At 38.8% G+C, this 24,759-nt stretch overlaps 1 protein-coding gene across 1 annotated transcript in view; it reads left to right on the top strand.

Annotated features, from left to right (window-relative positions):
- Positions 1–16,659: 16,659 nt before the first annotated feature.
- Positions 16,660–24,759, top strand: part of LOC110838229 (frequenin-2) — a 107,643-nt gene continuing 99,543 nt past the window's right edge. The window contains exon 1 of the mRNA XM_087340127.1: positions 16,660–17,240. Coding sequence (XP_087196253.1) covers positions 17,177–17,240 — 64 coding nt within the window. The 5' untranslated portion in view covers positions 16,660–17,176. The remainder of the gene's footprint in view (positions 17,241–24,759) is intronic.

The raw sequence follows: 24,759 nt of genomic DNA, 5'->3' as shown, positions 1-24,759 counted from the left end.
CTGTTGAAGATGGAGGTTCTTATTCCAGCTCCCGCCGACTATGAAGTGCGGTCAGTGATAACGCTAGGCCGCACACGGCTCGACGGACAGTAAGTCTCCTGCAGGAGTTCAGCTGGGAGGTGTTTAATCATTCACCCTACAGCCCGGACCTCGCTCCCAGTGATTTCCATCTTTTCCTACACCTCAAGAAATTCCTGTCCGGTCAGCGTCAGCGTTTTGAGAATGACAGAAAGGCGGAGATGGTTGTCACACAGTGGTTCCAATCCCAGGCGGCAGACTTCTACGACACAGGTGTTCAAAAGTTGGTCCCACGGTATGACAAATGTCTCAATTTCGGTGGCGAATATGTTGAAAAATAGCTGGATACTTGCTGTATCTGTTGCAATAAATATTTCCATGAAATTGTGTTTTGTTTCTGTAAACGGCCCCAGGGAAACTTACTTTGAGGACGCGCCTCGTATATTAATTTTCATTATATGTGCAATTTTAAATAAAGAGTAATTGTATTTTCTACACCTGGTGAACAAATTTTGTTATGTATAATTGGATCGTGTCCTTCGTATGTGGAAAGCATTACAGATACGTTCAATAACTAATCCAGGACAGCCGACAGGGATTTATTCTTCCACTGCAGTAAATGCGTGGTTTTGTAAGGATTAACATTGCACTTTGAGATTAGACAGTGGGATAAGATCGGACAGGAATTTATTAATGCATGTCGTGCCAGAATCCGGAGGGGCCTAGAGTCACGAACAAAGATGATTAAGGTTCACATTCTATCCATTTTACGATACTTCGACCTTATACATCAACGTCAATTTTGTTGTTTTGCATTTGAACCATTTAAAGTTACGGAGTCTCATAACTTTCTCTTTCTTGCTTCCCTGTTAACCGACAATTTTTTTCTACTGTTTGTGAAGGAAAGTGTAACTTTAAAAATGACCGTACCACACATAGATCAGGCCGCTAGACGCTGTCATCCACGATCGCAAAGATCCTGCTTCAATCCCAGGCGACTTCGAAGTGAGATTCGTGGTGGACGAAGTGGCTCTGAAACAACTTTCCCTCCTATTTCTTTCGTTTCCCTTTCTACTCATGAACCCACGATTGCTCTGTTCTCATCTATCACCGCCCCACGACGTTGCGATAGCCCTGACCAAGCAACACTTTATCATAACCTCGAGCCCTACTTAGAGGCTTTATCTGTGGCCCGGCACTTGGCTGCTCTCGGAGTAAAGATAGTTTAATTTTCAACAATTTCTAGAGTCGTGTAAACTTAGGTTTTCCACTCAGTTAAAAACAGTATATAAGTAAATATCCGCTAGTGCCTAATATTATTAAGGGTTTTAGCGCCATATTTGGACGTGTATAATCGTTTAGGCATTCCCTTTATATATATTTAGCTTCTAGTATTTAATTTCAAATCATTATACACGATGGTGATACTTGAATAATACAGTCCTACAATGTATCCAGCTTGTTCTATCATTAGTTTTTATATAAGTATAGACCTAAAGTTGTCAGTGGAACCACGGTTCCGGAGAATTTGACGTAAATACGTCTATACGGAAAGAAAGTTTATATATTGGCTTTATTCTAAATATTTCCTTTATAGGTAATGTAATGTCATACTATGTACGACGCAACAAACTAATGCAACAACAGATTACTTAATAATTCTTATATAAGATAAGTTTTTACCAGCACAAAATCATCTACTCCACGGCTATCGATCAGCCGCGTCAACTGGTTAAAAGAAGAAACCGACGTTTCAGAGACCATTTCTGTCCCCATCAGCAGAATTCTGATGTGAACGGTCGTCTCCTATATACACCTCCCTCTCCATTGCGCGTGGCTGGATCCTAGCCAATTAGAGCTGGCGGGCGGCTGTATTTCTTTACGATTTCCTCAGTATGTTACCTGTGTTCCCAGAATTACCATCTTTCGTAGTTCCATGCTGCGGTGTTTACTATAGATGTCTTCATATTCATGTTTTCTTTCCTTCGCTATATTTCTGTCGTTTGGTATAGAAACGTCAATGATTAAACGTGGTCATCTCTTTCTCGGAGTGTTTTCGAGTTTGTATGGTTCTGTCTTGCAATTTTATGGATCCATGTCATACTAATTTCATTATCTTGTCCTACTTTGACTGGTTTTGACATGTGTTTATACGTCTCCTTCTCCACATTATACCTGCTTGTTAAGAGGTATTCAAATATGGGCCTAGTTGTTATGTGTTTGTGGTATTTAATTCAAGTCTGCGAATGCAACCAGAACGGCAGATCTGCTGGTCGTAGCATGGGTGCTTGAAGGATGAATTCTGCGAACTCGAGTTGAAAGACAAATGTTATGTTCGTTCCGTTAAAATAACGGAGTGTGTGTGTGTTCAAAAGTGAGCAAGTATTACAAAAATATTGGTTTTAGCTGTCATGGTATCGCTGTAGAGTTTTGTGATGATAAGAAATGCCTCAGAAATGTATGAGAATTGAGAACATTCCACCCCATATTCAATACAGTTAAAAATATACTTAGTGGTGTAAGTTTCCTTTGTTCGCAAATATTGACAATAAATATTGGAAAAGAACGGAATTATTTGTAATCTTATCACATAGAAAAAGTTACAAATAATTTGTAACGATGCCAGTCGACACATGAAATCATTTATTTTAGGAATAATTTCAGATAAATACGTCTATATTACCAGTATTATAAAAAGCTGTCCCACTACACGCCATGTAGGCGCTTGGGGGGAGAGGAGGTATAGCTCCTACTCATTCTTGACCTCGGCACTAGATGGGGATGAGTGGTCAGCATCACGACCCGGCCGGCTTTACCCCCGGGAAAGGACCCCGGTACCCATTGGATAGGAGACTGGGTGGGCCCCAGAGCCGATCTGGACGCAGAGGTTAGAGGAAAAATCCTCTGCCCCCGTCGGGGATCGAACCCCGGTCGCCCAGTCCGTAGTTAGTCACTATACTGACTGAGCTACGCCGGCTCCAAATAAAATTATTGTGTAAATTGTTGTTTCTTCATTTATTTAACAATACAGTTTCAGTAACAGAGTGGAAAATGTTATAGGGAGATGATATTAAATAACAAGATAAAAATGTCACTAGATTTTAAGCATTAGATTATGGGTTATTTGTCCCGCGACTAACTTCCAAGCCGTTACTTTTATTAAACATATTCGCACCTACATTACGAATCTGGGGCCTTTATCTTTAGTGCTTAACCAAAGAGAACGCCATATTGGGGATAAATTTCTTTACACCAGAACAATTTTTATTGTCACCATTAAACCGTTCATAATCGTATGAATTCATATATTTTTAATAATGTCTTCCAGAAATAGCTTGAATATAATAATGATTTGCAGAGTGAAGAGTGTAACTATGAACTTAACAATGTTTCCAATGAGGCCCAATATTACAGTCATTATCTAATCTCATTCCTTTTAATTATAGGACAATTTCGTGACCGAACAAAACAGTGTGAGCTGAATTGCCTATATGGAAAGCAAAATAATCCTGTCTCCCCGCTCAAGTATTCCACCGCAACACATCGATATACCGGGTGTCTAAAAAATGTGTCGTCCTTATGAACGTTTAGTTAGAAACGAATTGTTAATTAGTATGGATTGTAGACAACTACAGGGGTGCAGAGTTCTGAACCCGGCACCTTATGAATACGAAGTAGTAATGCAAATCACTCGGAGAATTGTGTGACCTAAGATTGGACTGTGAGACAAGTAAGTACAGTTAGTTAAATATTGAATATTTAATGACGTATTTTCGATCATTGCGTTGAACATTGGGGTGTTTCTAAACGAGGAATATAAGGGATATGAAGGGAAACATGGGATTAGCTAATCTTATGGTCGGGAATCGAATCTGGGACCTCCAAATATTAATTAGGAGCCTTATCTTCAGCCAATAAACCTACGAAAATAACTGTTAGCCAGGATTTTATTGGGTGGGATTTCAGGTTCTGACACAGACGAGTACGAAAATGGCTGTCTTCTGGGAGGTTGCGCTGTGTCTGATACTGACCGACGTTTCAGAGATGCTTAATCCCTCCATCATCAGTGACCATCGCCTTGATGATGGGAGAGTAGGCACTTATGAAACGTCGGTGAAAATCTACAAGACTGTACGGTATAACCAAGAAGACGGCCATCTTTGAGATTTTATTGAATAAAGTTTAATGAAAGATAGAATTTAAATAAAAGGAATAAATTATCTCTATGATATTCAAGAATAAGTATGGGAAACAGGAAAGTGAATTTGGATTTAGCTGTTCAGTGCGTCACCACATGACAGGATTTGGTAGTATGATGTGACTCAAGGGTGTTAGTAAAATTGAGAATGTATGATTTAAGATTTTCACAGCGGTGAGTATGAAGATTTCTGTCTTCTGGGTTGTTGCGCTGTGTAGTCTGGTAGATGTTAACCAACGTTTCAAAGGTCATACTGCCTCCGTCATCAGGACGATGAGTATGAAGACTTCTGTCTTCTGGGTTGTTGCGCTGTGTAGTCTGGTCGATGTTAACCAACGTTTCAGAGGTCATACTGCCTCCGTCATCAGGGCGATGAGTATGAAGATTTCTGTCTTCTGGGTTATTGCGCTGTGTAGTCTGGTCGATGTTAACCAACGTTTCAGAGGTCATACTGCCTCCGTCATCAGGGCGATGAATATGAAGATTTCTGTCTTCTGGGTTGTTGCGCTGTGTAGTCTGGTCGATGTTAACCAACGTTTCAGAGGTCATACTGCCTCCGTCATCAGGGCGATGAGTATGAAGATTTCTGTCTTCTGGGTTGTTGCGCTGTGTAGTCTGGTCGATGTTTACCAACGTTTCAGAGGTCATACTGCCTCCGTCATCAGGGCGATGAGTATGAAGATTTTTGTCTTCTGGGTTGTTGCGCTGTGTAGTCTGGTCGATGTTTACAAACGTTTCAGAGGTCATACTGCCTCCGTCATCAGGGCGATGAGTATGAAGATTTCTGTCTTCTGGGTTATTGCGCTGTGTAGTCTGGTCGATGTTAACCAACGTTTCAGATGTCATACTGCCTCCGTCATCAGGGCGATGAGTATGAAGATTTCTGTCTTCTGGGTTGTTGCGCTGTGTAGTCTGGTCGATGTTAACCAACGTTTCAGAGGTCATACTGCCTCCGTCATCAGGGCGATGAGTATGAAGATTTCTGTCTTCTGGGTTATTGCGCTGTGTAGTCTGGTCGATGTTAACCAACGTTTCAGATGTCATACTGCCTCCGTCATCAGGGCGATGAGTATGAAGATTTCTGTCTTCTGGGTTATTGCGCTGTGTAGTCTGGTCGATGTTTACCAACGCAAAAACCCAGAAGACAGAAATCTTCGAAATTGAGAATGTTGAATGAGATTATTTTGGGGCACCTTATGGAAATATCGACAGTTACAGAACCTCATGCTACAAATGAAAAACGGCTATAGCAAACCCTACACAAAGCCGTTTTTATAGCAGCACTTTCAGTATAAATAATGTATTTGATGAACTTTAGCGACGCAAATATAGCCGCGCTGTGGCTCCCAGACAAACTAAATTATATGACGGCACGGTACATTCTTCATTTGCAGTAAGTGTGATCACAAGACGCCCTTGTCGAATTGATTCTTAGATTACTTAACGGCAGTGTTTCAACTGCTGACATTATGAAAGCAATGTTTTCGGTAAAGCGTTACTTTGCTGCATGAAAACAAATATCAGTGTTTGAACATTTATCATTTAGCCTGACTTGTTCTTCTGAATTTTTCATGTTCTCGGAATAAAACATCTACTTCATAGTTCTCGCATCGAATTATTTGAACACTTTCGGGTACATTTAGGACAATACTCAAACATATGGAAAATTGTTGGTGATCATGTTTAAAACAGGGCAGAGACATTAGAATGTAACCTGTGTATAAGTTCATAATCTAAGTATTACTTCTAGAATGATCACACTCTCTGAGTGTTAGGGGGAATCGGCTTGGTCGTTTATTCATCACGTCGCATTATGAAATATCCCTTGCTTGTTCTGAAGTGTCATGTCCTGCCCCCGTGTTATTTCTGACTCTGTAAGTAAAACGAGGACTTAACAATAATTACATTGATGCAGGGACATTATACGTAGCTCAGATTAAAAGGCATATACAGCAAAGCTTGTTTCAAACAAGCGACTTAGCATCCAGAACCCCACCATTAGCATCAGTGATCACAAATCCTAATTGCGTGTAATTACTAATTATTTTTTTATGTATAATTATTCTTTATCGTAACGATATTTTGCACCGAACGTGGCGTTTCCAGACTTATTCTGGAATCTCTAAATTTAATATTCGGCCTCGAGACCGACTATGTTGAATGTTGTGAAAATGCGTCATTAAATAAAAGAGGAATATAAATTTTTACGAAACTCCGCATTTGCGAAGTTACCCATTGTCCTTTTTCTTCGTCTCTCTGATGGTCCAGATCATCATCATCTTGGGTCCCAGGTCTTAACAGAGATGCACGCCCTTGAATTAGACTGAGTAACAAAGTTACACAACCATGTAAAGTACAAAACAAACACGCAAACAGTACCACGACTTGGATGGTACATTTTCCTAAATAACGGGGCACAAAAATAATCCTCCATTATACTTTTCGGTGAACTCCCGAAAGGGCATTTGAGTTTCTCAACAGCGGTAATGGTAAAGATGTTCTTCTGTGTTCTGACACATTGTCGATTCTATGGTATATACGAGAGTTTCAGAGAAACATACCGTCTGAAGTTTGCTGTCTCCTGGGTTGTTGCGCCGTGTAGTCTGGTAAAAATTTACCGACGTTTAAGAGGTACTTGCTGCCTCCATCATCAGGGCGATGACTCATCGCCCTGATGACGGAGGCAGTATGACCTCTGAAACGTTGGTAAACATCGACCAGACTACACAGGGCAACAACCCAGAAGACAGAAATCTTCATACTCATCGCCCTGATGACGGAGGCAGTATGACCTCTGAAACGTTGGTTGACATCGACCAGACTACACGGCGCAACAACCCAGAAGACAGAAATCTTCATACTCATCGCCCTGATGACGGAGGCAGTATGACCTCAGAGACGTTGGTAAACATCGGCCAGACTACACAGCGCAACAACCAAGAAGACAGAAATCTTCATACTCATCGCCCTGACGACGGAGGCAGTATGACCTCTGAAACGTTGGTTAACATCGACCAGACTACACAGCGCAAGAACCCAAAAGACAGAAATCTTCATACTCATCGCCCTGATGACGGAGGCAGTATGACCTCTGAAACGTTGGTTAACATCGACCAGACTACACAGGGCAACAACCCAGAAGACAGAAATCTTCATACTCATCGCCCTGATGACGGAGGCAGTATGACCTCTGAAACGTTGGTTAACATCGACCAGACTACACAGGGCAACAACCCAGAAGACAGAAATCTTCATACTCATCGCCCTGACGACGGAGGCAGTATGACCTCTGAAACGTTGGTTAACATCGACCAGACTACACAGGGCAACAACCCAGAAGACAGAAATCTTCATACTCATCGCCCTGATGACGGAGGCAGTATGACCTCTGAAACGTTGGTTGACATCGACCAGACTACACGGCGCAACAACCCAGAAGACAGAAATCTTCATACTCATCGCCCTGATGACGGAGGCAGTATGACCTCAGAGACGTTGGTAAACATCGGCCAGACTACACAGCGCAACAACCAAGAAGACAGAAATCTTCATACTCATCGCCCTGACGACGGAGGCAGTATGACCTCTGAAACGTTGGTTAACATCAACCAGACTACACAGCGCAACAACCCAGAAGACGGAAATCTTTATAGCACATATCTTTCCCAAATGTTTCCTTGGCGATTTATGATAATGAACTGTACATGATATACACTTATTGGTAATAATAATATCCTGTATTGTTGCATCTTCTAAGGATCGATGTTTGCATGGACAATTTCATTGTATTAGCAAATAAAATACCCCCTAAAGTCTTGTTCTGTGTAAAAGAAACTATTCATATATTCCACAAAATATACTACTGATAAATGCAAGGAATTCTCAGTAAAACATATGCGATTTATAACGCGTACATTCTAAATAAAAGTCAAGCAAACAGTCATGTACCATGTGGCCAGAAACAATATTATAAGGAGGAATATAAATGTGCAAACTATATAATAAAAATACTACATTAATAAAGTTAAATAATAGCTTCTTATATTATGCATCAGATAGAAAGGAGCGTGGCACGAGATTAATTACGTATTCAAAGACAGACTTCTTCTCTTCTCAATGCCTAGCGCCAACTCGTGGGAGTTGAGACGCATGACTTTTAAAACAAAAGTTTGAATCAAAACGGTGGAGAGCCATAGGAACAATTAGGAGAGAGCAAAGTATAAGAAAATCGCCGAATTTCTTTCACAACTACACACATTCAGGAGACGTGATGAAGTCGTCACTGAAACTAAAACGCTTAATTCGATATACGTGGCTGTTTTATGTCCATGAAAGTTCTAAACTTTCATTTCACATTGTATTCTGCGAATACCTTGGGGATTGATGATTATGATGTTCTGGGTTGTGACGCCTTGTAAACTCGAGGGTCTCGTCAGGGGCAACGAAAGAGGCAGTATGTTATAGGATTTGAGGTTCTCACAGCGGTGAGTCGGAAGATTGCTGTCTTCTGGGTTGTTGCGCCGTGTAGTCTGGTCGATGTTAACCAACGTTTCAGAGGTCATACTGCCTCCGTCATCAGGGCGATTAATATGAAGATTTCTGTCTTCTGGGTTGTTGCGCTGTGTAGTCTGGTCGATGTTAACCAACGTTTCAGAGGTCATACTGCCTCCGTCATCAGGGCGATGAGTATGAAGATTTCTGTCTTCTGGGTTGTTGCGCTGTGTAGTCTGGTTGATGTCAACCAACGTTTCAGAGGTCATACTGCCTCCGTCATCAGGGCGATGAGTATGAAGATTTCTGTCTTCTGAGTTGTTGCGCTGTGTAGTCTGGTCGATGTTTACCAACGTTTCAGAGGTCATACTGCCTCCGTCATCAGGGCGATGAGTATGAAGGTTTCTGTCTTCTGGGTTGTTGCGCTGTGTAGTCTGGTCGATGTTTACCAACGTTTCAGAGGTCATACTGCCTCCGTCATCAGGGCGATGAGTATGAAGATTTCTGTATTCTGGGTTGTTGCGCTGTGTAGTCTGGTCGATGTTTACCAACGTTTCAGAGGTCATACTGCCTCCGTCATCAGGGCGATGACGGAGGCAGTATGACCTCTGAAACGTTGGTTAACATCGACCAGACTACACGGCGCAACAACCCAGAAGACGGAAATCTTCATACTCACCGCTGTGAGAACCTCAAGTCTTACATATGTGCTATAGCTTGTTTATTGTTACGGCTACTAGGGTACATAACCCTTTAAGTTTTACAGGAATGTACCTGTCCTTTCTTAAACAGTAATATAATGTATTGTAACATTATCCTCGAAAATCTTATTGTAAGTGCAAAATTAAAATTTTTTGTGTAAACTAAATTAAATATGGAATCATCTTCAAGGCTACTGAAGCCATATCCATGCCAAACGGAGACCCCGCCAGACCCCACCATAAGCGCAACCACAGCCGCGTTTGCATGTCTTCCTACCACAGTCGGTACCGTCAGAAGTTAATTTTATTTTTATCCTCAACGTACGAACGGTACAATCGAATAGTTGAGCGTGGTTAAGGGCAGCAGCTGATAACCTTCTACTTATTTTTCGTGTTTCCATAAATTTTGTAATTTGCGTATTCCGTCTTCTTAATTATCTCTTTCAAGAAAGTCTGTACTGAAGTGCTATTTTCGTAATTCTTGCATTATATTTAAATGTTATAATCAATTATTACTATTTTCGCTTATTACATCATTTACAGGGTATATATTAATTTTATTTTTATAATTTTATTTCTAATATGGTATGATAATGTTGCGTCATTATTGTGTTGAATATATACTTGCTCAATTTTATCAGTCAAATCACAATAAAACATTATTATAAAATGTTAAAATATTAAAATATTATTACAATTAACATTTAAATATTTAAAATATATTAAAATGATGCTACATGTAGTGTAAAATATGATGCTATAATATAAATCGAACATTTCGATAGAGAGCATCATTTTAATATATTTTAAATATTTAAATGTTAATTGTAATAATATTTTAATATTTTAACATTTAATAATAATATTTTATTGTGATTTGACTTCTAATATGGTATTGTTTTGTTCAGCCTTTGGTTTTCCGCAGAATATTTGTCAGTACTTTGTATTCTGCTCTGGACTTTCTTAGCGGGTATCTAACTCTCACTTCCATACAACCGTTTTCTTGTAAAATTTCAGCCTTATTTCTTTCCTTGTTTAGTTTTTTGAGGTTCTGTGTATAGTACAGCATAGAATCTGGGTTGTCCGTAATTCTTTTACCTATATCTTTATATTTGTTTAAATCTTGTCAGTCTAATCACAATAAAATTCCTATTAAAAATATTAAAATATTACCATAATTAACATTTAAATATTTAAATATATTAAATTATATTCTCTATCGAAATGTTCGATAGAGAATATCATTTAATATATTTAAATATTTAAATGTTAATTATGGTAATATTTTAATATTTTTAATAGGAATTTTATTGTGATTAGACTGACAAGATTTAAACAAATATATATTTATCACAATATGACGTAACTTTATGATCTCTATATCTTTATCATTATCCTTTCCTATTTTGCATACTGAGCAACTTAAGTACGAGATTTCATAGAAGTTGATTTTTCAGTACTATTTTCTATCTATCTACTCCAAATATTATATTAGGAGTGGATAGATAGTAATCAGTTTCTGCCTTTATGCTACGTGTCTTGTAGGCCTGCATTAACAGGAAATGTTGTGCCCATAACGGGCAATATTTAGACAACATTAATAGAGCTTATTGCGATGAAGTACAGTTTGCGACACGAAAGTTTTAATGAGGACACAAAATGCTATAAATTAAACAAGTTCACCAACAGGACGCAGATGTGACGTCACGCTTAGTGGATCGGGATCTGGTTTGTGCCGGATTACAAAAACTTCAGAAACTGGGAACTTTCAGTGCTTCCACGTGTTTAATCAGAGACCCTTGGTATTTCGTTCTCAGAATAGAACGCCATCCGGAAATGATCTTTATTTAATATCAAAAGTGTTATTACTTCATCCACTTTCCGAAACACAAAAAGACTTAACTACCCAAATAATAACTGGCTGACTTATTTTATACAATAAGGTCTCTTTCCTTATTTTAGGTTTTCGTTATTTTCTGAACTCTATCCCAGCAAATATAATGGGATGGTATTTCAAATAGGCCATTTCTGACTCTTTGCACATTTTTTATAGTTTATAATTTATAATAATCTTGATATTTTACGCTAAATGACCTGTGAAGTTGATAAGAAATGAACACTAGGTGGAAATGTGTACTTCATAGCTGAGAAGTCAATCACTGTTCGTACACAAATCTCAGAAACCACTTTTTTAGAGGAGAATCTTAGGACTCCGCATAATCCAGATAGATATATTTTACTTACGCAGTTCGAAGATTTTTAAATTTTGTTTATAATATGAATATGTTGATAACATTTATTTTTCTGTCATATTTACGTCGTAATGTCATCTTAAGTTAACCTAAGTTGCTGCATTGTACAGTACATTTACCTTGTATGAACTACGACCTTGAAATCTTTACATAAAATAGGGCCTAGTTATTTTCTAAAATTTGAACTCTTTGCTAATAAACACAATCCCTTCCTTCTACTGGCTAGCATCAGTAAGGTTCTGTTGAAGTCACATTCCCATGGCGACCTCTGGAGAGGTACAGTTCGGGACGAATTATAAACTTGCTTAAAATGTTATGGTTGTTTGCCTGTACGTCTTGTGGGCCCCGAATTTACGACACGATGTTTCCTTCGCCGTTTCATCGTCCTCGGTCACACCCGATACATAAATATTCATAAGCGAATTGCACGTCGTGGCTGAACTGCCTCCAAGCGAGCAAAATATTACTTTATAGTGCGGTCCCTGGGTAGAGACCCGTCATCATATACGGCAATCCAAATATAGATACATTTTACACTCGAAGAGCCTTAGATACGTACAAATTATTGCGTTATAACCTAGGTTCAGGTGGACGTGCGGTAACCGAGGTCTGTTCATAGTCGCTATAACCATTTAGTCTCTTCCCCCTTTTTTCTCATCTGCCATTTATTCATATTCTCCCTATTTTTCTTTATATCGTTCTATTATGTGATCTCTTATTTCTTCTCTTGAACATCCTTCCTCTTCTATACCTTTCTTCTTTTTATTTGTTTTATATAACCCTCTATTTCTTCAACTTCATCTCCTCCCTCCTCCCCCCTTCCTGCTTCCAACCCTTTACCCTATTCTTCGTCTGTTCCTTTCCTCATCTTCTCTTCTTTATTCACCATCTCCTCTTTCTTCTTTCGCGCTAATTTTAACATTTGACTCTCAGAGCAACAGGAGTTTTGTGGGGGTTTCCATTTATTCAAGGTTTCGTTTTAAGCTGCTTTCAATGTATAACAAATATAACATAAATTCCTCTACACGTCTGTGAACTGTGCGATTGATCATTTATTTATCGTAATAATACTAAAGCGGTCTAGCGGTCAGAACACTAGCCTTGTAATCCTGGGGTCCCGGGTTCAGTTCCCGGTGGTGCTCAGATTTATAACTTGGGTTGGGCAAGGCCGTGGTCTAGTTTTCCTCCGGGGGCTTCCCCGGTTTCTCCGTGGCATCCAAACAATTACTCCATTCATACACAGAAGAAGGCAATGGCAAACCACTTCTGGATCATCTGCCAAGAACGTAGATGAATAGGTCCCAGTCCGAGAAAAGGATGGAAGGATCCTGTTCATATGGACCTGTCGGCAGACAGAACACTAAATAGTAATAAGATGAGGTGGTCTAGCGGTTAGAACGCTGGCCTTGTAATCCTGGGGTCTCGGGTTCGATTCCCGGCGGTGCCCGAATTTATAACTTGTGTTGGGCAAGGCCGTGGTCTAGGCAACACGGAGTTTTCCTCCGGGGGCTTCCCCGGTTTCTCCGTGGCATCCCAACAATTACTCCATTCACACACAGAAGAAGGCAATGGCAAAACACTTCTGGATCATCTGCCAAGAACGTATATGAACAGGTCCCAGTCCGAGAAAAGGATGGAAGAATCCTGTTCATATGGACCTGTCGTCAGACAGAACACTAATAATAATAATAATAAAATAATACTAAGCATAAAGCTTCTGCCACACCTAAATATCATTACTTAAAACATTGTCACAAACTTTATTGTCGACAATCTTGTAACAAACGTTACAAAGATGAACGTCCAGGCCAAAGTTTTGTTAATTATATTTAGTAAGTAAGAGTACAGTCTGTTATAAAAAGTTCTGACGATGATGATCTGGTTTATTGAATTTTTGAACTTTCTCCATCGTTTGATAGGTTCTCTCTTCCCTACATCTGAGGACAAAAACATATACAGTTTTCGAAACGTTGTGTGTTATTTTAAAATACCAGTCGATTAACAAGCCCAAGAACTCAATGATCCAGATTAAGAGTACACGTCTACATATGAAGAAGTCCTTATCTACGTAAATTCCTGTTCTCCCTAGACACTTCTGCTCTAACGATCTCCATTAGCCGCGTAGGGAAGTGATGCGTCGTGAGTACATGCATACGATGTACGTTGCTGTTTAACTGATTACCCAGAGGCTGCATTTTACAAGTTTTATTACCGTTTTATATCTCATGAGGGGATAATTTATTATTAAAATCCAAATATCTCTTCGTTGCAGGGTCGGGCTAATGCATCATCACGCAGTATAGACCTGGACGCAGGAGATAATGTCCATCAGGTAAGCTACGCTGTTTAAACTATGCACTAGCTCAGGTATTTTAAACAATTTCTGCACTACTGTTAATATTATGTGTTGTTTCCACTATGTGATTAAAATGAATGCGTATGGGCCTTATCGAATCTGTCCGCGCTTGTCTGCCTGCACGTTTTAAATCTAGAATTGTTGTGTGAATTTTTTTTTTTTTAAATTTTGGTGTCATCGTTTTGCAACTAGTAAACCACCCAGTGTCTTACTTTAAATTACCTACAATCGCTAATATGGCGGAAGAGCGAAGCTGTAAGATGAAAGCGAATTAGCACCTGTAATGACGTATGTTAACAGATCGTCGAAAAAATATGCAGCTTTTATAAAGATATATTATTTTATAGATATAAAAACAACATTTCGATTGTAACAAATTTAGCATATATTTGGATTTAGGTTTGGTATCGATAACTAATGAATCATGGGAGGCGTGTCAAATTTGGCGTGGAGATAGTTCGTAAACATGCCTAAAATTTTTTTATGAAATATTGTTTACAAGCCAACAGTCGACAATATTTTGACGATACGAATCTTTGTGGTTATGTCCGATAAACTGAAGATGGGATAAAATATATACTTAAGTAATAAGTTCCTTAAAATATGAAATAATGATGATGATAATAATTTGTATCATATTTACAATAATACTAAGGAATATGGGTATCCCTTATGGACCAGGATTTTATTACATTTCATTGATTGTCAATAGTGTATTAAGCAGAATATAGAGGGAAGTGGTCGTAGCCTGTTTAATAACGGGGATAACGACAAAATTCTCTGTTAGGTTATCCTACCTTCAGATCAAGAATGGAAACCGGGACCTCAGAAACACGAGACATTAGTGCTAACCATTGGACGTTTTGTTGTTACATTTGTAGTGCGGATGGTGACATGACGTGTTTCAATTTGCTCTTGTCTAAAACGATATTCAGCGTTCATTTCAAAGAAATGTTTACTTGGTTAGGACCCACCTACAGTGCAATCTTCCACTTTACTGACAGATAAGATACTTACTTTATGGTCCCATAAAATAATATTACGTTACTTTAGGTTATGATTTATAGATCCCATAAAGTCGATCAATATTTTAGACACGGAATTGTTCACGTCTTTATTTTATCAGCGGATAAAGATATTTTTATAGGGCGACAGCACATCATTGTAGACCTTAAGGACATACACCCATCGGGCATTGTTACCGTAAGAATTTCGTGCTGTGTGCTTTAATTTAAGTTCTTGTCTACGAGCAGGCATGTGAGATGAAAGAACCAAGAACTGTAAATTTATAATTATACATTTATTTAATGATTTATTTCTTTATAAAATTCAATAGTACAGAATCCGATTTCTTTGAATGTTCCTTATTTTATATCAAAAGTTTCCCTTCGTCGGTTACACTCCAGAAATTCTTACTCGATGTTATGATCTCTGATACAAAAACAGAATGGAATAATAGCAGGCGTGATTTGGCAAATCGTGAGTCATTGAACTGTATTTTAGAATACAGTCACATGTGTATTGTTGAGAAACAGTGATATAACGTGTGGATCCAACAATATGTCTTCTTGTATGATTTGAGGTTTTTACAGCGGTGAGTATGAAGATTTCAAGACAGAAATCTTCAATATGAGTTCGAATAAACCAATAAATTAAACGTTATGTGAGTTGTATACATTTATTTATTTATTTATTTATTTATTTGTAGTGTTCTGTCTGACGACAGGTCCTTATGAACAGGATCCTTCCATCCTTTTCTCGGACTGGGACCTGTTCATATACGTTCTTGGCAGATGATCCAGAAGTGGTTTGCCATTGCCTTCTTCTGTGTGTGAATGGAGTAATTGTTGGGATGCCACGGAGAAACCGGGGAAGCCCCCGGAGGAAAACTCCGTGTTGCCTAGACCACGGCCTTGCCCAACACAAGTTATAGATTCGGGTACCGCGGGGAATCGAACCCGAGACCCCAGGATTACAAGGCCAGCGTTCTAACCGCTAGACCACCTCATCCTATTATTATTTAGTGTTCTGTATGACGACAGGTCCATATGAACAGGATCCTTCCATCCTTTTCTCGGACTGGGACCTGTTCATATACGTTCTTGGCAGATGATCCAGAAGTGGTTTGCCATTGCCTTCTTCTTTGTGTGAATGGAGTAATTGTTGGGATGCCACGGAGAAACCGGGGAAGCCCCCGGAGGAAAACTCCGTGTTGCCTAGACCACGGCCTTGCCCAACACAAGTTATAAATTCGGGCACCGCCGGGAATCGAACCCGAGACCCCAGGATTACAAGGCCAGCGTTCTAACAGCTAGACCACCGTGGCGGCCTTTTGTATACATATATGAAGTAAATGCAAATTTTGTTGTCCAGTGTCCGAACGGATCATTTTCTCTATTAGAAAATCTAAGTTGAAATCGATGAAGAAACTCGATCTTTTGATGTACGAATCAGATACCATTTCACAGCAGTGGCATTCCTCCACATGAACCTCCCTAACAATTTTCCTGCCCTCCTTTTATGATCCTCTTATTCTTTTCCCCGTCCTCTGTAGTCAAACTCCTACGCACTGCGGATACCCCATCCCCACCTCACCCTTTCCCGCCCCTTGTACACAGTAAGTGGAAGGGTTGGTCCAGAGCGCATGCGCGAAATTCTGTCCCGTGTTTCGACATTTTACTCGCAGTCCGGGCAGCAAGAAAGGCATCCCGGTCGTGTTGAAGGGCTCCTACTAGAAGGATGAGAGAGTAACGCTGGTGGGATTTTGCCTGTCACCGTGCAAGAGACGCCAAGCGTCACGATGCTCCGTGCGGTACACTTAGTCACCGCATACGCTTCTGTAGGAACACGTGTCTAGAATTAAAAAAACTGCCGCGCAAAACTGTTCCCCAAGAACACGCACGAAACTGAACTTTCTATCGAAGATGATGAAACATTACTAAGATAATTTCATTTGATTGTGAAGTTTAATGTGATGTGGGGAAGTGTCGAACAAATTTTGTGAATCCTTGATATTAAAAAAATACATGCTACGACGTTAAAACATCAATAATAATTCTATTTATCAGTCTTCCTTTCAACACAGGCTTCAGTTAGAGTATACACAGAGACAATTGAAGGTCTCATTTAACTGCGATGCTACACAGTGAATTCTGTCATCATGGGTAAGAAGAATTCCAAGTTGAAACAAGAGACCATCGACCGTCTCATCCAGGATACCTACTGTGAGTACCTGATCTATAGTAAACAGTAAAATTGAGCTGCATTTAAGACTGCATTTAATACTTCGAGTTATATTTGATATTTAAAAGGAAAATTTTTTTCATATAATTTGAGAGAGGTCCACTCTACCTCTTGTACAGTGGATGCCGGGGATCCTTTACCAGAGGACAAAGCGGCTGGAGCGTGAAGCTTATCACTCACCCCATTTAGTACCTAGGTTAATAAAATATGTAGCTGTACTTGTGTCTTTATGCCAAGGTGATTAATAATTATCAGCGACAACTTTATCTTTATTTTATTTCGTGTGCGACATTCATTATAACAAATTATTAAACTCAGTTTTTACAAATCAAAATAATATTTAATATACAATTTTATAAATAATAAGCCTGTACCCACTACTTAAATTAATTATTCGTTTGTTGTTTCTGAAAATTAGTCGCAAGAAATTGTAGTATTATGTACAGCAGTCACAATTTTAATCTTTTGGAACTCTAATCTCGTCTAAATAATGCTCAGAATTTTATTTCATAATTAAAAGTAAAAACAATCCATTTCCATCACAAAGCTCAAGTTGTTAATGCTGTTCAGGACAATAATAATAGTTTATTCTGATTATTATAATATACAGACACGCTCTGTAAGAAAATTGCAAAGAGCCTGAATGTTTTGCCTAAAGCAGGCTGTACACCTAAACTGTATATAACTTAGTACTTGTTTATTTTATTAATAGATAAATTTAACAATACTGAGTATATCAAATCTAAAACTTCTTGACGATGGTGAAGAGTCAATTGAATAAAAATTTTCTTGGATATTATCCATCGTCTAGTAAATATAAAACGTAAAACGACGTTTCGGAGATGGGACTCGTTTTAACTTTTATATTTACTAGACGATGGATAATATCCAAGAAAAGTTTTATTCAATTAACAATACTGAGATTGCGCAACACGTACAAGAATATGCTTAGTTACCACATACGTTTCTAGCATATTTATGCTCCTAGCTGAAATAAAAAATACTGTAACGTGGATGTGACCCTCTAGTGAGTTAATATTATTTGCACTTTAGAAGTCCATTCGCCTGTCATGTTGTTACTACTGTCTGTAGAAAATTAAAAAAATTATGAGTTTAGTGTAGTCTCCTGTGGCACAACGTCCATACTAAATTTCATCCAAATCTGTCTAGCTTTTCTATAATTTAATAATGCGTACAGACGGACGGACAGACATGGGCAGTTCTGTATGCGTTGACGTCGACGCCACGGTAGATACCAGAATAACTGGCGGAAGAATGGTCAGGTGAGTCACTGGCAATCAGAGAAGCTTTCAAAGCGCCTAGAAAATATCTGACTGTCGAGGCAAACGGAGCTGAGTTCTGCTACGAAGATCATGAGATTGAGGCTATAGCACGGTTTTAAATACGCCCGATTTCGGTCAATATTGTCGTTTAATGGAGCCTGTTTGTAGATAGAAATTTATTTCCAAAAACTTGTTCATTTGAATCACACCCGTTGCATTTTATCGGTTGTGATTAAACATCTGCACATCGCACTAATGTGAGGAAATTAAGTGCTTAAAGTTTCAAGATTCCTCATCTACGAGGATGATCGAACTTGAACGTAATTACTGAAGTTAGCGGTCGCAGATAAAACTCTCAGCGGCCTACAACTTCTCTGGGAGACAGACGTCTCCAGTGCGATCTAATTACCCCCAAAACTGATTGAAGGGTCGATTTGGTACCCACAGTTAGTGTTGTACTCTGTCTTTGAGGGTTAGGAGTAATACTACTCGCAAATAGATATTTCCCTTGAATCGCCTCTGGAAAGCAAATGTATATTGTTTTCGTACCTCGTTACTACTGGTAAATCCTTAAAAGAAATTTTTTGCAAAGTTAAACGTTTGAGAACGACAGTAATAAAAATTACATCCGTCATTCAGTTCAAAATCTGTCTTCGCTCATGTCAAAAAACTGCAAAGAATAGCATAAGTCGTACTATAATTTAACTATTGTTTTGTACAGTTGTGAATAATGGTCTCTGATCTCAGGCGAATAACACAGATTTAGGATTATCCAGGAAAACGTTCCGAAGGCAATATAGACCTAATGAACAAAGATGACTGTACTTACGTTTCAGAGATTCTTGCTGCCTCCATCATCAGGGCGATGAGCACCTTCGCTTATCATATACTCAATTCTCCCTTCCTCAGATCTCAGTAGTCCTCGTGTATGATCCGGTTTAGAATTATCGATTGTGGTCTTGTGTGCTGTGACGCCGTGCAGTCTTATAGTTGGTTGCGAAAATATCTGAGGAACTAATCGCCTCCATTTTCAAGGTAGACCCTTTCTTCCGAGATATTGGTAACCACCTACAAGAATACACGGCATCACCATCCGGAAAACGACAACCAACATCTTCACCATCGTGAGAACTTCTAATTTCGGAAAGTTCAGAATTGATTTTCTATTAACAAACCCTTTATAGACATTTGATGGTCTTCTTGTGCGGGGCATCGCAATGCCCCTTCTTACACCGGACATCACATCGAGAATAAAAATTCGGCGGGTTAAGAAAGCGCCGGCTAGTGACCGGCCATTGGCTACTCATTTATCCCACTGGACCGCTGACTGCACTAACTAGTTAGTAGCAAATTCTTGTGTGTTATCGTATTCCATTAGTTAATACCATTTCTCTCTGAATCTACCGCTTTTCTGCATTTATAACAAAAACATTCTAATCGACTTTAAATTTAATGAGCAAACTTAAGATCAGATCCTAACATTTACTTTCCATATAATTTTAATATTATCCTCAAAACTTAGCTTCGGTTTGAAAAAGTATTTTTTTAAAGATATTTTATAAATGCTTATGCATATTTAATATTACTTCATATTCAATTCTGATTCGTTCATACACATATACGTTTTCCTACCAGGATTAAACACTAATGATAAATCTTTATTTTGTACTCTTCTGTACTCCTCACATAATTTCAGTCTCATAGATAAAATATCTTTCTTACTATGGACTCGACGACCGTGGTTCTATACCCTGCGGTGGCAAATGAGTTTTTCTCTTTATCACAGTGTCGAGAAAGTCGCAATGGTCCACGTGGCCTCTTAATTGTTAGGTACTAAGGTACACTTTCCTATCTTAATGCGATATCTGTAGATATGGACCCTCTCCTTCATGGCCATTTGTATAATTTTTCGTGTCTTGTCGCTATAAAATATTGTAGTTGATGCAGTATGAATTATGCACAGTATAACCAATACAATCATACAAACGGGCGAAGTCTGCATGTAAGAAAGCTGATTTTACCCGTATTGAACGTGTCTCATTCTTACACACACCCCCCCCCCCTTGAAATTTCAGTTAGCCTCGCCGTACCAAATTAAACCTACTGTAAAGCTGTAGTCCACTTATCTGAAGTTTTGAAGGGTCTTGGATATTTCCGACTTGTTGAACAAAACCCTCATTTCACGCTCTGGTTTGTCTGCGCACCACAAGCCATCATTTCGGCTGCTGTCATTAATCCACGCCAAGCCCCACCACTAATTACGTGAAAATGGGGCCCTGAGATAATGTCTCGACACATTACTAAGTAAATCCAACCCCCCCCCCCCCCTCGCGTCATCAACTCATTCGGTTCCGTATCTAAAAAAAATCCGAGCAATGGCGATGGAAACTGAAGAATTTCCAGCTGGAATTTTCCAACATTATTTTTGTTTTCCTATTTTTGTTTCCATCCTGTGCTCACTTCCCCCTTTATTTCCATTACCTTTAGTTCTCTCTTTTCGTTTATATAATAATCATCGTATTTTATAGATTTTTAAGACGCAAATTCTTTAAATTTTAAAAATCCTGAAATTGGGGAGAGTCTTATTTAATGGCGTCTAAGAATCGACATAGCGTCTTTTATCCTGAAAATCTATTACTAAATCAAGGGTGCATATTACAATCGATGTCTTCTTCTTCTTATTTATTTATTTATTTTGACTGTTGTTAGATAAAGAAATATAGAAGTTTAATTCGATCCACAACATGACGTTCAAATTCACTGGTGAAAAATGTGTAAATTACATGCATTTGATTGCATTTCGCTCGTTTCGTTTCTCCTTAAGACGATTAGCAGGAAACAGTCAGTTAATAAATCTTATGTTGGCGACATGCTCTTATGTTTTTAAATCTTCCGACCAGTCTGGTGGACGACACTAACGACGCTTGCGTATTACAATTATTTGATAGAAATTATTTCAGCTAGGACTCTTAATAATTCATAATCTGCAAACAATTATGTACAAAACTGTGTATTCCGGTAAGAATTATATCTTTCCAACTTTGTTTTTAAAGATATATATGTATAATTTATTGTTTTACAGTTAGTATCTATTAATGCCGTCAATATGCTATTCATTTCACATCGTGATACCAAAATAAGATTATCTTATTACGTTTTCCTTTTATAAGCGAACTTTATTTCTTAACTTCCATTTTTATCTTTATTTGAAATCATAATTAATTCTGGGGTCTCGGGTTCGATTCCCGGCGGTGCCCGAATTTATAACTTGTGTTGGGCAAGGCCGTGGTCTAGGCAACACGGAGTTTTCCTCCGTGGCATCCCAACAATTACTCCATTCACACACAGAAGAAGGCAATGGCAAACCACTTCTGGATCATCTGTCAAGAACGTATATGAACAGGTCCCAGTCCGAGAAAAGGATGGAAGGATCCTGTTCATATGGACCTGTCGTCAGACAGAACACTAAATAAATAAAAATAAATGTGTCGAGTAGATTTCCTGTCGTTCTTTCGTGAAGAACGCTGCCCACTAAAGCCAATTATTTATAGACTTCGGGTAGTTGAACACTAACTCTGCATACAAACGAACGCAGCCTTCCGTATTTTTCACAGTAACCCTCATTCATAAACTGGTCCTATTAAAATTGCATACTCCCCTTCATAGTAGCACCACGATTTGATGACCCATGACCTCTTTTCATGTGACGTAGCAAGCCGTAGCTGTCACTGAAGAATGTAGCGCTGCTGTCAACTGTCTATTTGATCTCAAAAGTCGAAAGGTGTGATCGCAAACTGGTCGCGTTCAGAGTACAGATCGGTGTTTCTAGAGGCGTCAAAAATAGTTACTGCTAGTAAAAGGTAACGAGTTTCATTTAACTGACAGATATTGTCAGTGTTCTACCGAGGCAGACAACTACGAGCGCTGATTGGATCATCACATGGCAGTAGCACTGTAGATAATACAATTCTGCATTACTATACTAACAATGTTTTAGTTAAGGATTACTTAGAATTTACTTAGGTGTAATATCCATTCTCGTTTCAGCACGTACAGTACAATGTGATCCAAAGGACATCCAAAGACTTCCCTTTATTCTGATGACGATATATGGACAGTTTTATGAACGTCTGTGTAGATCAACCTCATTTCAAGCGTTCGATAGAGTTTCTGTGTTGTGTTGTTTTTGAAATTTCGCGGAATTAATTAAGATCTGCCTAGAACAAAAGCTGAAGAGTTCTTTTAATTCAAGTCGTTCTTGATTTTTTTATCTTCGTAATAAAGACATAAAATTAAGTTGAATAGTAATGAAGATAAAGCATCATATTTTAATATTATTATGAATAGAAATTAAATGTTTACCTGAACGTTCTTTAATATTTTTAAGCGCATTTTAAGTAATGTAACTAATTTTGTGGGTTTACGTAATTCAAATAACCTGTAGGATTTTATGTTTTCTCGGCGGTGAGTCTGAAGATGGCTGTCTTCTGGGTTGTTGCGCCGTGTAGTCTGGTAGAAGTTACAGACGTTTCATAGGTCCTTGCTGCCTCCATCATCAGGGCGATGACTCTACCAGACTACGCGGCGCAACAAACCAGAAGACAGCCATCTTCAAATATCCTGGTTATTTCAAATCTAAAACTTCTTGACGATGGTGAAGAGTCAATTGAATAAAAATTATCTTGGATAGGAACCTGAAGACGGAGATAGAGTCCCATCTCCGAAACGTCGTTTTACGTTTTATATTTACTAGACGATGGATAATATCCAAGAAAATTTTTATTCAATTGATCCTGGTTATTGTTATAAAAATTTTAACTTGTGAGCTTCTAAAATACCAATACCCTAAGCCTGTCCCAGTATTTTATAAAAGTCGAAAGTTGATATCGAACTCGAAATGAATTACTTTATTCACACCTCAATAAAGAACTACCCACGGGTTTCTCTTTACCCAATAAAGCGGTCATTTTCGAGTGTTTGTTGCGTAGTTAGGGAAATTAAAGGCTGAGGTTTGTAGTCGATTTTCAACTGTCATGGTGCTGCAATGCCAGCGTTGAAAATACTGTTCTATAATTATTATTATTAAATTTACAGTTTGGATTTATATACCAATAAATTTCTTTAATCACCATGGCTTTGATGTGAATAAATGTCTGACCTTATCGACTCGTTTTAATTGTAACTGACATTTGTCCAGTTCTATGAATCATCATCTTCATCGTGTTATAGAGATGATAATGTATCGCACATATTGTAAATAATTAAAGCTAAATCTGTTGCTTAGTACAACGTAAAAAGGCGTAGGTTTAGAGAAACCTTGGAGTTGAAACTACGTGTATTCTGTCTCTGGATATTAGATCTTACACACTGGGGGATTTTTCTTGGCACTCATTCGACAGGAAAGTTTTTTAGACACTAGAACGAAGAGGAAAACGCCTTGTACATGTCTCCGTGCGGCACGTAGACCAAGCGGTCTTTCACAATTAGTTTAAAAATGTCTCTTGCTGTTTTCCTCTGACGTGGTTCTGTAGGATTTCGTGGTGCAGATGGGAGAAGCTCCGTTTGTAATATTTTCTCTCACTTTGCGTCACGTTTACCTGCGCCCTGCAAGAACTCCTGCCTCAATTCCCTATCGAATTGCTTTCGATTTAGTATAAATCACTAAAATACGTATATATCGATAACACCAGGATCAAAGTATTCCAGCTTCCGTATCGCCTCACTTGCTTTCAGTTTCCGGTCTGAGGCTTAAACATATAATGCGGTAGCCTCATACGTTCACGCTCTAGACTCTACAAAATTCGGTGGGATTTAATGACACGTTTAGGTCATCACATCTGAATTTCGTTGGTTATTTATTGGCAGTGAACTAACTACTGCCCGCGAGATTAAAGCAAATACCTGCGATGTGCACGACGGGGAAAGTACGTGTTCCATTACTATCTGACCGAAAAACATAGTTCCTAACATTCTGTTCCTTTGCTGTGATTGATATCACCGCGTTTACTATACATAGTTTATTTATTTATTTAGTGTTCTGTCTGACGACAGGTCCATATGAACAGGATCCTTCCATCCTTTTCTCGGACTGGGACCTGTTCATATACGTTCTTGGCAGATGATCCAGAAGTGGTTTGCCATTGCCTTCTTCTGTGTGTGAATGGAGTAATTGTTGGGATGCCACGGAGAAATCGGGGAAGCCCCGGAGGAAAACTCC

This window comes from Zootermopsis nevadensis, unplaced genomic scaffold, assembly GCF_977971745.1.
Source record: "Zootermopsis nevadensis isolate Lab colony 2312 unplaced genomic scaffold, Znev_1.0 Znev_ptg000003l, whole genome shotgun sequence".
Classification (NCBI taxonomy): domain Eukaryota; kingdom Metazoa; phylum Arthropoda; class Insecta; order Blattodea; family Termopsidae; genus Zootermopsis; species Zootermopsis nevadensis.
The sequence above is the reverse complement of the archived record's forward strand: the minus strand, read 5'-3'. Positions and strand labels throughout refer to the sequence as shown.